The following is a 13,807-nucleotide window of genomic DNA, read 5'->3' as shown; positions in this document are numbered from 1 at the left end:
ATTATCTATCTATAAGCTTTAGTTAGTTAGATATAGTAAATAGCACAAATAAGTATTCTCTCTTAATTCTAGAGGTAGTAAGCTACTCTACTAATAGAGTAGGCATATTAATCTACAGCCTCTTCTAGTTAAAATATAAAATAAAGAGCTTAATACCTATATACCTCTATAAGTATTATATAGAAACCTTAGTATTTATAAAGACTTACCTCTAGCTTATATAGTTTTGTAGAAGCTTAGCGTAAGTTTAACCTAATCTAATTTACAATTCTACTAGTAGATATATTACACTTAAATATATAGTACTTTATCTAGGCGTAATAGATAATAAAATATAACTATATACGTAAGCGTTATTATAAGTTACTAGTAGTATCTACTCTAAAGTCTTTCTCTAGATTTATTAAAAGAATCTTAGTTAATTCTAGCTTTATACTCTGCGCTTGCGTTATATTAGTATAACTACTTAAGCGCCTTCTTAGTAATAGCCTTCTAACTAGATAATAGTATACTCTTACGCGCCTAGAGTAGTTAGTATATAGAATATTGCTACCTTAGTATTATAAAGCTTTAATATACCTTTTAGCGTTTAAGAGACTATATATATAGCTAGATAGAGTTTAAGTTATATAGATTTTCTAACTAAGAGCTATTAATATTTTAGGTATACGTAGTATTAGACTAGCTAAGCTTATAAATATAGTAGTACGTAGTAGTAGCTTATATAGTAGAGATAGTAGACTACTTAAAAAGTTAGCTCTTCTTATAGAGTATATTATCTACTTTATTAACACTACTATTATGCGCTAAAACCTCTATATCTACTAAGAGACTATAGAGTTTCTTTCTATAGCTAAAGTAGATCTAAAGATATAGAATTTATAAAGTATACTTATAGAGCCTGCTAATATCTTAATACTTAGGTAGGCAATACTACTTTGTAAAAGCCTTTAGTTTTATAATTTAACTATAAACTTATTAAAACTAAAGAGTCTAGGTAAGAAGAGTGTTATATATAAGGTATAGCTTTTATAGGTACGTAGCGTATAGACTTCTTTTACGTTCTTCTAGACGCTAGTAAAGAGCGCAGCCTATTAATTACTTATTATTTCTAGATTTTTACTAGATTTAGCTCTAATATTCTTAATAACCTAATCTTATTTAGCTATCTTCTTAGTAACCTTAAGGTTAGTGCTGTCTAAAATATTACCTCTATTAGCGCTAACGCTACAGGTAATAGTCTAAATAAGATTATAAAAGTATTAGACTATAGTTATAATTCTTAGTATCTTAGAGCTTTTAGAAAGTAATGCTAGTATAATATATTATAAGTGTTAGTAGAGTAGCGTAGGTAGAAGCTATAGACCTAAGAGCCTACTTTTTATTAACTCTAGACTCTAACCTTCTTATTATAGTGCTACTATTTCTAGTCTTTTATTTAGTAATTCTTATTATTACTAGCTAATTAATATTAAGCACTAGGTGTGCCTAGCTAGGCTAAGCTCTTAGTAGCTCTTAGAGTCTGCACTAACGTTCTAATATAAAACGTAGCTATAGACTATTAGCTATAAGCTAGATTTTAGCTAGTCTTAGCTACTCTAGTACTATTAATAGACATTGCGTTTAGAATTCTTATATAAAATAAGATATTCTCTTTATTTTAACTATACATTTACTTACACTTATAACTATAGCTAGTAGATAATAAGCCTATAAGAAATAGTAACTACTACTTTATATAGTAGTAGCGCTGCTAATAGATATAGCCTAAAATATAGAAAATACTAATATTAGTGCTAATATAAGAGAGATGTATAGAGCTGTAGTAGAATTTATAGCCTATAGCTACTTTATAAAGTAAGACCTTATAACCTACACGTTTATATATAGAAGCTTTTTATAAAAACGCTAGAATTATATTATAATACTAATATTTACGCAAGGCGCCTAGCTAGATAGAATATACACTACTATACACTAGAAGAGCTTATAACTACTAATTCTCTCTATATACATTTATATTATGCAAATTTATTAAGATAATTTTAGTAAGCTAGTAGTAAGAAGTTAATAGATAAATATTCTAGTATTTATAAGAGTATTATACCTAAACTTAATAATAATAAGAGGTTAATGCTACTACTATAAAGAGCAAACCTATCTTAGTAGCTACTTACTTTCTATATAGAACTACACTAGTATATTACGCTCTTTATAGCTCTCTACTACTAGTTACACTAGAAGACTAGAGTAGATCTACTACTAATAGATCTTGCGCTAAATAACTAGTAATATATTAGTAACACTAAGTGTATTACTATAGGTACTTAGAGTATAATACTAGAACTCTAAATACTTTTAAGGCGCTTCTATAATAGCTCTAAGCGCTGCGCTATTATAGTAAGTAGTTAGCGTATTATAGTAGTGCCTAGTATAGTACTATATCTAAGAGAATAGAAGATTTATAGTAATAATATTAAAACTCTTATATATAACTAGAACTTTAGCTTAGCTTTACTACTATAGATTAATAAAATAAATATTCTAATTAGCTATTAGCTTTAGATTTACAAGAGCTCTACTAAAGAAGATTCTAACTTCTAGGTAATATACTTAAAGCACTAGAGTAAGCAAAACGTATATAACTTCTAGAGAAACTAATATAATTACGCTAATACACAAAAAGACTATAGTTATTATATAAAAGATGTATTATTCTTCTAATAGCTTTTAGCTAGAATACTATAGAATAGTTAAGTGTAGTAAAAAGGTAAAGACCTAAAAGTAGTTATCTTAGAAGAAGATTATAGAGAAAGCTTATAAAGAATAATAATAGATTAATAAATTAGTAGTAGTAGAGGTATATACTTTACTAGAAGATAGGTTTATAGATATATTCTTATATAGAGAGAATAGAAACAAGAGAGTACTAATAACTAGAGACGTAGACATTACTACAAAATAGCGTAGTATCTACAACTAGCTAGACTTTAGTAATAGTAATAGAGATAATAAGTATCTAGAGAAATAACTCTATTAATTACGTGTACTATTATTTTTATACTTTAAAGTATTAAAGTAGTATAAGAAAATAAGATATATAGATAGCTAGTGCTTTACGTAAGAATAATAATACAAGTTATAGATAAAATACTTATTAAATATAAGCTTATACTATAGAACACGTAGCATAACTAGCTATTATATTCTCTTTCTATTATTGTAAGTAGGCGTATAGTTTTTTATAATTAACTTATAATATAAAGTTACTTTAAAAAATTATAGTGTTACTATAATTACTAGAAAACCTTTATAATTTATAAAATATATAGTTAAAAGAGTAGTAAAACTAATAATTAAACTTTTAGAGTAGTAATAGCTATAATACTACTAATATAGTTATTTTATATTTGCACGTAGTTACTAAAAATTTTTTACGCCTTTAGCGTAGGTATTTCTAAGCTTTTTAGTATAAGACTTTAGTTACTTACGCTCTTTCTACAAAACGCGCGTTTCTTTCTATAAGAAACTTTACTCTTTTCTAAAGTTAGTAATTATACTAATTATTCTATACTTTTTATATATACTAAGAAATTAAGGGCTTTTAAGAGGTAAAGTTTTAACCTAACTAATTAATACTATTAAAATTACTAAGTGTAAAATAGCTAAATTGCGTATAGGTAGTATAAAGCCTTTAGTAGTAATACAAAACTAGCCTGTATTAAAAGACTAGAGATAAAGTTAGCTATACAAGAGTAGAAATTTTATAATATTATATAAGAAAGATTATAATTAATAGAAATTAAGGTATATTACGTTATAAAAGAGTAATCTATTAACTATTTTATATAACTTAGTATTCTAACCTTAAATATATATACTTTATTACCTAACCTTCTACTATAGTATTATATATATAATAGTAACTAGACCTTCTAGAAAGCGTATAATAGCGCGCAAGTATAATATATATACTAGTCTAAACCTCTATTAACTTCTAGGTCTTATAAGTCTTTACAAAATAATCTTTCTTCTTTACTAGTGTCTTTTCTATATTAGTGTTATTACTATCTAGCTCTATAGAGCGCTTCTTAAAGGCCTAAGCTAACTTTACTTTTAACGCCTTTGCTGCCTTTCTATTTACTTATAGTATTAGATAGTTATTAATATTAATAGTAGAAGCTAGAAATAATTAGTAGAAGTTCTATCTAAAGATTAGAAAAAATAAGAGTATGTACTAAAGTAACTTTCTAAAGTATTACGCGCATTAATCTAGCTCTATAGCACCTTTGCCTAGATGTTACTAATATTTAGCGCCTGCAGAATAGAATCTATTAGCTATATTTTTTATATATTCTAAGGTTTTACTACTAGAAAGTCTAATATACCTTCTTAACTATAAATTTACTAAAGTATATCTTAAACATAGTAAGAATTATAAGCGCATACTTACTAAAGAACTAGGTTAGCTTAATTAGCTTATTATTGTAGTAGTAGAGTTTAGCTATCTTCTAGATATTCTATTAGTAAAGCTAGAAAATAACTAGTATTTAGAGTAGTATACTACGTAGAGCTCTTACTTTATATAGATAGCTTTAAGAAAGGTAGTAGTAAAGAAATAGCTATAAAGGTAGACTATATATAGCTTAGTGCTATTAGAGGTATTCTTCTTAGAGAGTATAGACTAATATTATTAGTAGAAGTAGTAGAATTTCTAAAATCTTTAGAAAGAATAAGCTATATATATACTACTTATTTTCTTGTAAGATAGGTATTATAGAGTCTTTCTATTATAGTTATAAAATATAATTCTACGTAGTAGTATAGTTAGTAAAGTCTAGACGTAGATACTAGAAAGACTAAGATCTTAGAATAGAGAGCTAGAGAGATATTAGAAAAAAGAAGAAGTAGAGCTAAGCGTGCTAGAAGAATAAAATAGAAAAGAAGTAATAGTAGAAGAAAAAGAATAGAAGAATAGAGCTTTACTTATATAATCTTATTCTCTATACTATATTTTACCTAGTAGATATTAGTAGTTGCTAGAAAAGAATAAGATTTTAAATTAAAGGTCTAGAAATATACGTTTTTACTCTTTTCTTTAGATTATAGCTTAGTTTATTAATTCTTAAATAGAGTATAGAGAGGTCTAACTCTAGCGCAGCTCTTTATTTTATACTACTCTTTCTTACGCTAATATAGCTTATTACACTTCTTTACTCTTTTATAAGAAGTTTATAGAATAATCTTAGAAGAGATAGAGAATAGAGATAAAGTATTACTCTTATTACTATAGTTGTCTATTAGATTAATAAGGCCTTTAGAAATAAAGTAGTTATCTTTATTATTACTATTAATACGCTTAAGTGCCTCTTTATCTTCTTATATAATCTTAATATTACTAGTCTTAATAGTATCTAGAACGCTCTTACTAGTTTTAAGCGTAGTATTATTATTTTTACTAAGATTATTTATAGTAGTATTAGTACTATTACTACTTAAGCTAAACGCGCTTAAAATCTTAATAGCTAGAGTAGTAGCTAGTTAGATAGTAAGGTAGTTTATAATATAGCTATAAATTCTAGTAGAGGTTCTACTAGAAGTAAAGCTAAGTCTAGAAGGTAAAGTAGTTAGTATAGAGTAAGAAAAAGGCTAAAGAAAAAAAAGTAAAGCTTATAAAGTATAAAGTTTAAAGTAAAAAGTAGGTAAGTAGGTAGTAGAATATAGTATATAAACTAAAAATTAGAAGCTAACTCTACACTACTTAAGGTAGCTACTAAGAAAGTAAGAAAAAAAGCTTATAAATTTAGAGATTATAGCTAAGAGTAGAGATATTATACTAAACTCTAAAGTAGAGAATAAAAATATAATTAGAATTAATAAGCTTTAAAATAAAAGACTAGAGAAAAGGTAAGAAAGAACTTATAGATTATTACTAGCCTATTAACTACTAAATTATAGTAGTGTAGGTAGAAAAGTAGAAAATTAAAGAGTAGGCTTTAGAGTAGAAAGTTAGTATAGATATAGCTTATTTAGATAAAACTTTATAACTTATAAAGCTAGTGTAGTTAATATAAGACTAGTTTTAAGCTATAAAGGTAGAGTAGTAAATATAAAAAAAATAGAATAAATAGTAAAGAGTCTTATTACGCGCAAATTTAATTAACTTAGCTAAGACTATAGTTATAAGTAGTAGTTATTATAATAGTTGTAATTATCTAAAAGACTACTTCTTCTAGGTAGGTAGCCTAAGCTCTACTAGTGCGTAAATTAAGCTAATAAGTAATAATTAGTAAATACAAGGATTTTGCTGCGCGCGGTGAAACTTTACCCTTTATCTCTAAGCCTTCTTAGGCCCACGATTTCACGGAGAGTACACGCCTGCTGTCCACCTACCTCAAGGACTTTCTATTTCGCCGCTACGACCTAGTGCAGGAAGGCGCAAGCACTGGACGTAGTTTTCCTGGTGTTCAGTATGACGAGCAGGCGAGTACTATCAAGATCACTGGCGCCATCGTTGGACAGGTCGCAGAAACCAAGATGATTTTCACCGATTGCTACAGCGAACTGGCCAAGAATAAAGACAAAAGTTGGTGCTATGACGAATTCCTCCGTCAACACCTCAATGCCTTCGTGCCGTGGCTTTTACAAACAGTACAAGACTTTACTTACATTGCTCGAAGGGCATGGAGTAAGCGCTTCTCGCCAGACGAGGTCAACGCGAAGGTAGACAGAGGAAGTGTTTGGCGTGTTGCTGCAGGACGGAGCATGAACGACCTGAAGCGGCGCATCACGGATCCGATACCTGAAGCTCCCGTGGACGAATGGACAGTCCTCCAGCGCTATTCAGAGCTCGATACCTGGCGTCATATGCTTGCTCAGGAGAAGAGTGGTTTGGCTCGTGATCCAGAATCCAGCATTGCGAAGTCGCTATATCGCCAAATGGTAGCAATTTTTAGTACATACCGACTCTGGAAAGGATGTCTCTTCACCACGACAAGCGGTTATGTTGCATCTGCGGATAGGGAAGTTCAAAGCGGTGATGTAGTGTGTATCCTCTTTGGATGTCTCCTACCACTGGTTCTGAGACCACAGGAAGATGGGACGTATATCATCGTCGATGCTGCTTACGTGGAAGGAATAATGGAGGGGGAATTCCTCCAAGACAGATCAAGCTACACGGATACAGAGTTCGTCATCAGCTGAATGGCTCGGGTGAGAGCTGTGTCATTCCTGGAAGCTGCCTCGAGGTTTCAGGCCTGGCACTTGGGAGATCAACTTTGCACAGTGTATCTTCTGAATTTTCGTAGCGTCAAGTTCCCTATATTGCGTAGCCAAAGTGCTATCGCGGCTGAGCGAAGGACAACATGGGTCTGCCCCGAATCGTGAACGCAGCGAATCACCGCAACATCGATGCGCCCGAATCTATCATTCGATCACAGTACAACTCTCATGCCGGAAAGCGGCACATAACAGACCACACCGACTGGAATACCCGTTGGCACGCGAACGTCCTTCAGTATCCAAGCAACGTCTTCCAGCTCATGGTCATTTCCACCTCCATCAACATCATCTCAACGTATTGTATCACATTAGTTGTCATGCGGTGGTAATAATAGCACTGTTGGCGTGCTGCAAGCTGAGGTGGTGTGTTGGACCTTACGATTGAGGACGAGGAGGTGTGGAGGCGAAGCAGGCGGTGTCGCATGCACGCCCGCCCATACACACATGAGCCATCCATTGAAGCAACAAGGGACAGTGAACGTCATCGCACCTCGAGAGTAACTGTTGGTTCTATTGTTAAGCTCCAATTCACAGCTTAGCAGACACCATTGTTCTAGAAGGCTGGAAACTTGGAGTCGCACAGTCCACTTCCTAGCGTTGATAAGCTGGAAGGTCTGGAAGACCACACGGCTGAATCGACCACTACGACTGGCAGCCACTACCGGCATTCCTCCACCAACTCTGCTCGGGCCGCTGAACGGTCGACTGCCCGCCTGCATGCGTAGCATGGAACGTCTTTGCAAACGTCTACGCAAGGGCTTTGTCCTTTCGTCAGTGATGCGTCTATCGACCGCTTTCCTGCAAGCGAGGAGATGTTGATCAGACGATCCGTACTACACGCTAGAGGCGAAGGAAGAGCGTAGGATCGTTACCTCGTTGAGGGGTAGACGCCGTCTACGAAGGCGTGACGAAACGGGTGCGCGGCAATCCCGGCAATCACAGCGGAAGCTATCGCTAGCGGGGAGTTGGATGATGATGTTGCAGGATGCAATCGAAAAAGTCATCATGGCTCAATGAAGGTGCGACACGAAATCTACACCGCATGTCGCGCGAGGTACTGATCGCCAATACAGCATAAGCTAGTGGTGTGTAGCAAGTCGACCCATGTACAGAGGCTTCATGTGCAGATGCTGCCTTCTACCTAGAGGCCTTGGAATTGGGCGGGGCACAGACTTACGCAGCCAGTCAAGATTGGTGTGATGCGTTCGATTCGATCATATCTCGATTCGAATCATGCAAGAGCTTGGGCCTTGCTGCATCACGCTCAGCGCATGTCTGGGGCTCAGTGGAAGATTGGAGATGTGCGCGTGCCCAACCATCATTCTGATGGTGTTCAAACCTCATCCAGAAAGCCCGCATACTGATTGAAGCCATCGTATGCAAGGGCAATGATGAGTTGAAGCTACGGTCGGTACCTGCCTCAACGCAAAGGGTCGGCAGTGTCCTATCTAGCCCCGGGCCGAACGGTGAAGCGGTTGCTGTGTCGAACGATGAACAGCCTATCACTAAAACTCCCTGTTGTAACCTGTAAGGCCAGTCTCGAGTGTGGGGTAGTGGGTCATCTGCCAGCATGTAGCGCAGAAGCGCGGTCAGTTCGGATTGGGAAGGCGATATAGGTGAGATGCCCATATTTTCGACGCTTTCGGACATGTTTTCAAGAGAAACTGTACGTCTACGGCAAAGTCGTTCTACATCAGGATGTGCTTGTTGTTGGGTTCTTTTTTGGGGGTGTGAAGGACGTGTTGGGTGTCATCGTTCTTACTTGATCTTTCGCGTTTATAATATGTCATTTTAGTGTTTTCATGTCAGCAAATTTGTCTAGACAAAGCGTTTCGTGGGTGACCAGAATCAGACGCCGTCCTTTGTTCCTCCTGCGGTGTATCATGGTGTGGCCCAGAGGCGCTCTCGCCCCCTCTCTCGCCAGACTGATCCTATCTACGTGCGTTCTCACAGTCTTCGCAGCCCATATTTCTCCAAGATTTCTACCACGAGCTCCACGTATAGACATGCGACTATAGCGCCAGTGACGTCGCCGTTGGAATGGATACCCTGTAATTCTCTACTACAAATGCATCCTACTCCTACAACAACTGTGCGAAGCCCTACTTTCGTACGAGACTACTCTACGTGCATGAGTGAGCCCTCAGACTAGGCGGTTAATGCGGGTGAATTGCAGATTCTAATCTGAGAAGGGGTGCTGCGCCGGGTTGTGGCTTGCTGTGCCGCACTCTCGTTGGCTCCTCTAAGCGCTGCGGCGCGCGGAAAACTGATATGCCTTCCCATACGTCGATTCGAGCGGCGCACGAACCGCAATGGCAGACCAGTGTCTTTTCTTTCACCGCGATTATGCTGGTCGATCCAATGATGTTGTTCCGGTGAGCATGCATTCCCAATCTCAACGCATTCTCGAGGTTGAGGTTGGGGAGATGCAGACTTTCAGCGATTACAATCTCGCTTTGCCAGATGCGGGGAGACAAGTATCGGTGAAGGACCTGCAATCTGGATTGGTATTCCTCCATCGTAAGATCGCATCTGGAATCGTAAATCGTACGACACTAACGTCCACATACAGCGTACAGGACACCTTCAGTCAAAGATCATCCTTCGATCGTGGTCAGTGCGCGGGAACTTGTCTTCCTGAAAGTTCACTCCTGCTTTCGCCAGAGCATTGACAGCTTACTTAGGCATCCCTCACAGGGTACAACCCTGCTGCCATGCAGTGTGCTCATCTATCCGGCAAGTCAGAGAGCTAGCTAAAACAGCGCGTCTCTCCTCTCCACGGAATCTAACGAACCGGGCGTTTTCCGCTGACAAGCACCTGCATATCGCCTCTCCCTGTCCTCGGGGCTGTGTGTAATCGGTGAGGGTGCCCCCAATCTTTTTCTGCGAAAAAAGGTGATTGGATGTGTGTGATCTTCTGACCGATGTTTATTCCTTCCATGCATGTTCGATCGAGGAATCAGTTCAGACTGATGCATTAGCGTGTAGTCGGATCAAGCTGTCGCAGTTGTCGATGATTGCCATGCTGGGACGACTCGCTAGGCGCAACGAAAGACGCTGAAATCCATCCTCGGTGTTAGGGGCCGGATAACGAGTAATGTTAAGCGAAGCGCTTCATGAGGCGTTGTTCAACTGGTCGCAAGGTGGGCTTGTCCAAAACGCCGTTTTTGGCCTTTCAGGTGTCATACAGAAGAAAGTCAAGATTTCGATGAGACAGCAAGATGATCATTAAGGTTTTCAGGTCATTCATACAGCTATGCGCGCTAAAGAGATCTATGAACAGTGGAGAATTAGAAGAAATGGTACAGAAGCATGCCGAAGCACGATGATGACTTGCCTCCCCAGCGCCGGGTACCCTCAAAAAATAAGTAAAATAACAAGAAGAAGTCATGTAAACATCATCTTCAATAACATGAAGCACACCGCTTTCAATCAAAGCTTCGCTCTCATGTTCCTTTCCTTCAGCAGGTTCAGTTTCATCTTGAGACGTCTGATGAGCGGCCGCTCCTTGGGACCGAGAATTGCCTTCAACTCGGGAATGCTCATCTTGTTGTTCTTCCCTGCTCTGCCTCCACGGTTCACGTGCGTCCAGTAGTGATCGCGAAGGTTGTCGCCCCTAGAGAAGGTCTTGGGACACACTTTGCAGAAATGGCACCTGTCATTGCCATGGACAGTCCTGACGTGGCGTCGAAGGTGTTCCGGTCGTTGGAATCTTTTAGGGCATGGGACTCCAGGATGATCCTTGTCGTCTAGAGGGCATTGCCAGTGCCTTACATCAAGCGTGTGGTGAAGGGGATACGAAGCAGGATTCTCGCCCCATTTTCCGAGCTTCATGACGTTGGCATTCGCTCCAGACCGCCGGGAGGACGAGTATGACGAACCGTGCAACGAGGCTTCATCATCGCTCTCAGAGTCTTCGGATTCTGAGTCGCTTTCCTTATCACTGTGCCCAGCGTCACTAGGCAGTTCCTTCTTCAAGGGCCCTGGGTTAGCAACCCTGGCAGTAGTAAAGGGAGCTGGCGCGTGGTAGGGAATGTATGCCGGGGCTACTGAGGGGCCAGAGTGAGGGACGTATTGCTGAACCGGTTGCAGTGACATCTGCTCGCAGGCTGGACCACCGTGGTAAGGCAACGAAAACTGTTGCGAGCCCCATGTGGGAAGATCAGGGTAACTCGGTCTCCAGACATGTTCTGGTTCTGCTGCCCAGGCTTCGTGGTTGACTGGAGAGCGAACATGATGGAATGCCGGGCTTTCGACGTTATCGTACATTGGCATGCCGGTGTAAGGTGGCGTGGGAAGGCTCTCGTTATGGCTTATCGAAGAACTTGTGGACATTGGACTGCCACAGCCTGGTCCCTCGAGTAGCCATGGATCGAAGGCGTCTATCGGAGCGCTCAATGATCGGGTAGTTGATGTCTCGCGAGCAAGGTGGTGGAAAGACATCCGTTCATCGTACGATCCGTTACCATGCTTCATGGGAATAGGCTCATGTGAATCACATCGGGAGAGATCCTGCGATCCAGGATAGTCCACCACGTATTGGTAAGGGCTCGAAGTGAAAGACTGGACACGTCGTTGCTCCATAATGGCGAGGTAAGACTAATGCTCAGTCAGTGATGCTCACAGGTGTCGAGTACATAGACATACTGTGTAGGTAGGATGTGAATATGCAATGAACAATGTGAGAGTCGTATAAAGACAAGAGTATGGCAGAGTGCTTGGTGGATGTGAGACCTGAGGTTGATTGTTACACTGGCAGGACCTCGCCAATATAATATAGATCAGATGCAATAGTGAGCGCTCAACCATGCCACAGGCTCCGAGGAGTGGTTCATAGGGTTCAGCAGAGAAAGGAATGCTAACGATCGGTGAAAACGACGACCCAGCAGGTTGGTACCTGAGCGACTTGGCGTACTCGATGCCAGCATGCCGCTGCGTGCGTGCACAGCCTGACCGCGAACGAACAACGGCTCGAGCTAGCATGGGTAGACGAGCTAGTGTACGGCGTAGTCGAGCACTTGAGTCTTGAACGCTTCGGGCTTTGTTAGACGACCGAAGTTTTGCAGGCATGTATCCTAGTCGCAAAGTGCCTCATGTTTTTCTTGATAGCTGCTCCTCATCGAATTCCAGTATCTTGATCAAGGCCCCCTCCGACAGACGCACGCTTCTAAGATGGTGGTTGGTAGGCACCCTTTCAAATGTGTACAGCAAGCAGCAGGGGCTAAGCTTTCAGTTGGCCACGAAGATCCATCTGATCAGGGTCTCGATGTGGGTGTGGTGCGCTCGCCTGGTGGCTTTTGCTCAACCGTTATTTAGCGTGGGGCAGCGTCAGATACGTGCTTTGACGTGTGGCAAAGATGGTTCGAGCGCCCAGAGTGCGGATGTTGTATACAGCTAACCGTGGTGAGTCCTTAGGAATGCAGAAGACGCACGCCTGTGACGAAGATAGAAGTGTTGGGTTTGACAGCTGGTTACTGGTTGATGCTGCAGGGACCTACCGTCGCTTACCAATTGGGGTAGACGAACCTGGGCTTCCTGCATTGAAGGCCGTGCTCAACCCAAGCTCTTTGATGCTGCGGCGAACTTGTTTCAGAGGCGTATGCTACAGCCACACATACTATTTGCAACTCCACCTATTCTAGATGGTGTTAGAAACCAATTCTCACCACGATAGCTGGCGGTAGTGGTCAACGTGGGAGTGTCTGGTCCTCTACATCTCTCGAGCTAGTTGGCATCTCACCAACGCGCCCTACTATGATTAAATCCTGGTCATGACCTGAAATATGTTGAATCCCAAAAGGTGTGGAGATGTAACTGTCTGTACTGAATTAAGCAGTAGCCGCTGTGCCATAAGCGCTCTTGTTAGAATGTTTGGCCAGTTCGAGTTGGAAACCTGTAGAGTCAACATGAATGATCCTATATTTTGGATCGTTATGAGGTACAACCTGGCAGTCCCATGAGACGCAGTTTGTGAGATACATGTCTCCACCGTAGTTCTGACCTGAAAGGAATCACTGCAATCTTGCATAAGGTGACGATGCGATACGAGCTGCAATGCGGCACAGTTTGGGGGCTCCATCATCGTAGCGGAGATCGTTTCGAGTCAGCAGCTGATCGACACTTTACAACCCCAGCTTGATCTCATCTTCAGTCGCGGAAGCCCAACTGAGCGGCGTATTGGCCGCCTTTTCCTTGGGCCACGACAGGGAGTCGAGGTTATCGACGTACGTTGTGTGCGAAATGAGCCAGCCAGGTTCAGCTAGATTGTGTACATGGATCCCACAACTTGTCAACTTGTGGCCTAGAGTTTGGGTAGCGGACCAAACTACAAAGACTGTAAAAGCGGGAGCAGTGGGTCTTTGGGCTTGGATGACATCCGGACCCAAGTGTCGTATCGAAGGACCCAGTACCAAGATGGCAATTTCGAGCGAATGCAAAGAATTGGTCTGAGCAGCCGCGGGGGAAGCGCGTGCCGCAGGTAGACTAAGGTTAGCTTCCTGAATCGTCAGCCGAAAGCCCCTACCCT

At 39.8% G+C, this 13,807-nt stretch overlaps 1 protein-coding gene across 1 annotated transcript; it reads right to left on the bottom strand.

Annotated features, from left to right (window-relative positions):
* Positions 1–10,713: 10,713 nt before the first annotated feature.
* On the bottom strand, positions 10,714–11,556 carry J4E88_005729 (uncharacterized protein; the record flags this gene model as incomplete). Its single annotated transcript, XM_049399363.1, is given in 4 exon segments — positions 10,714–10,897; positions 10,921–11,030; positions 11,056–11,530; positions 11,549–11,556. The coding sequence occupies 4 exon segments, from the start codon at positions 11,554–11,556 to the stop codon at positions 10,714–10,716; spliced, it is 777 nt and encodes a 258-aa protein (XP_049255154.1).
* Positions 11,557–13,807: the final 2,251 nt, after the last annotated feature.

The sequence above is a fragment of the Alternaria novae-zelandiae genome (assembly GCF_023758075.1).
Source record: "Alternaria novae-zelandiae strain BMP 2774 chromosome Unknown scaffold_10, whole genome shotgun sequence".
Taxonomy (NCBI): Eukaryota; Fungi; Ascomycota; class Dothideomycetes; order Pleosporales; family Pleosporaceae; genus Alternaria; species Alternaria novae-zelandiae.
The sequence above is the reverse complement of the archived record's forward strand: the minus strand, read 5'-3'. Positions and strand labels throughout refer to the sequence as shown.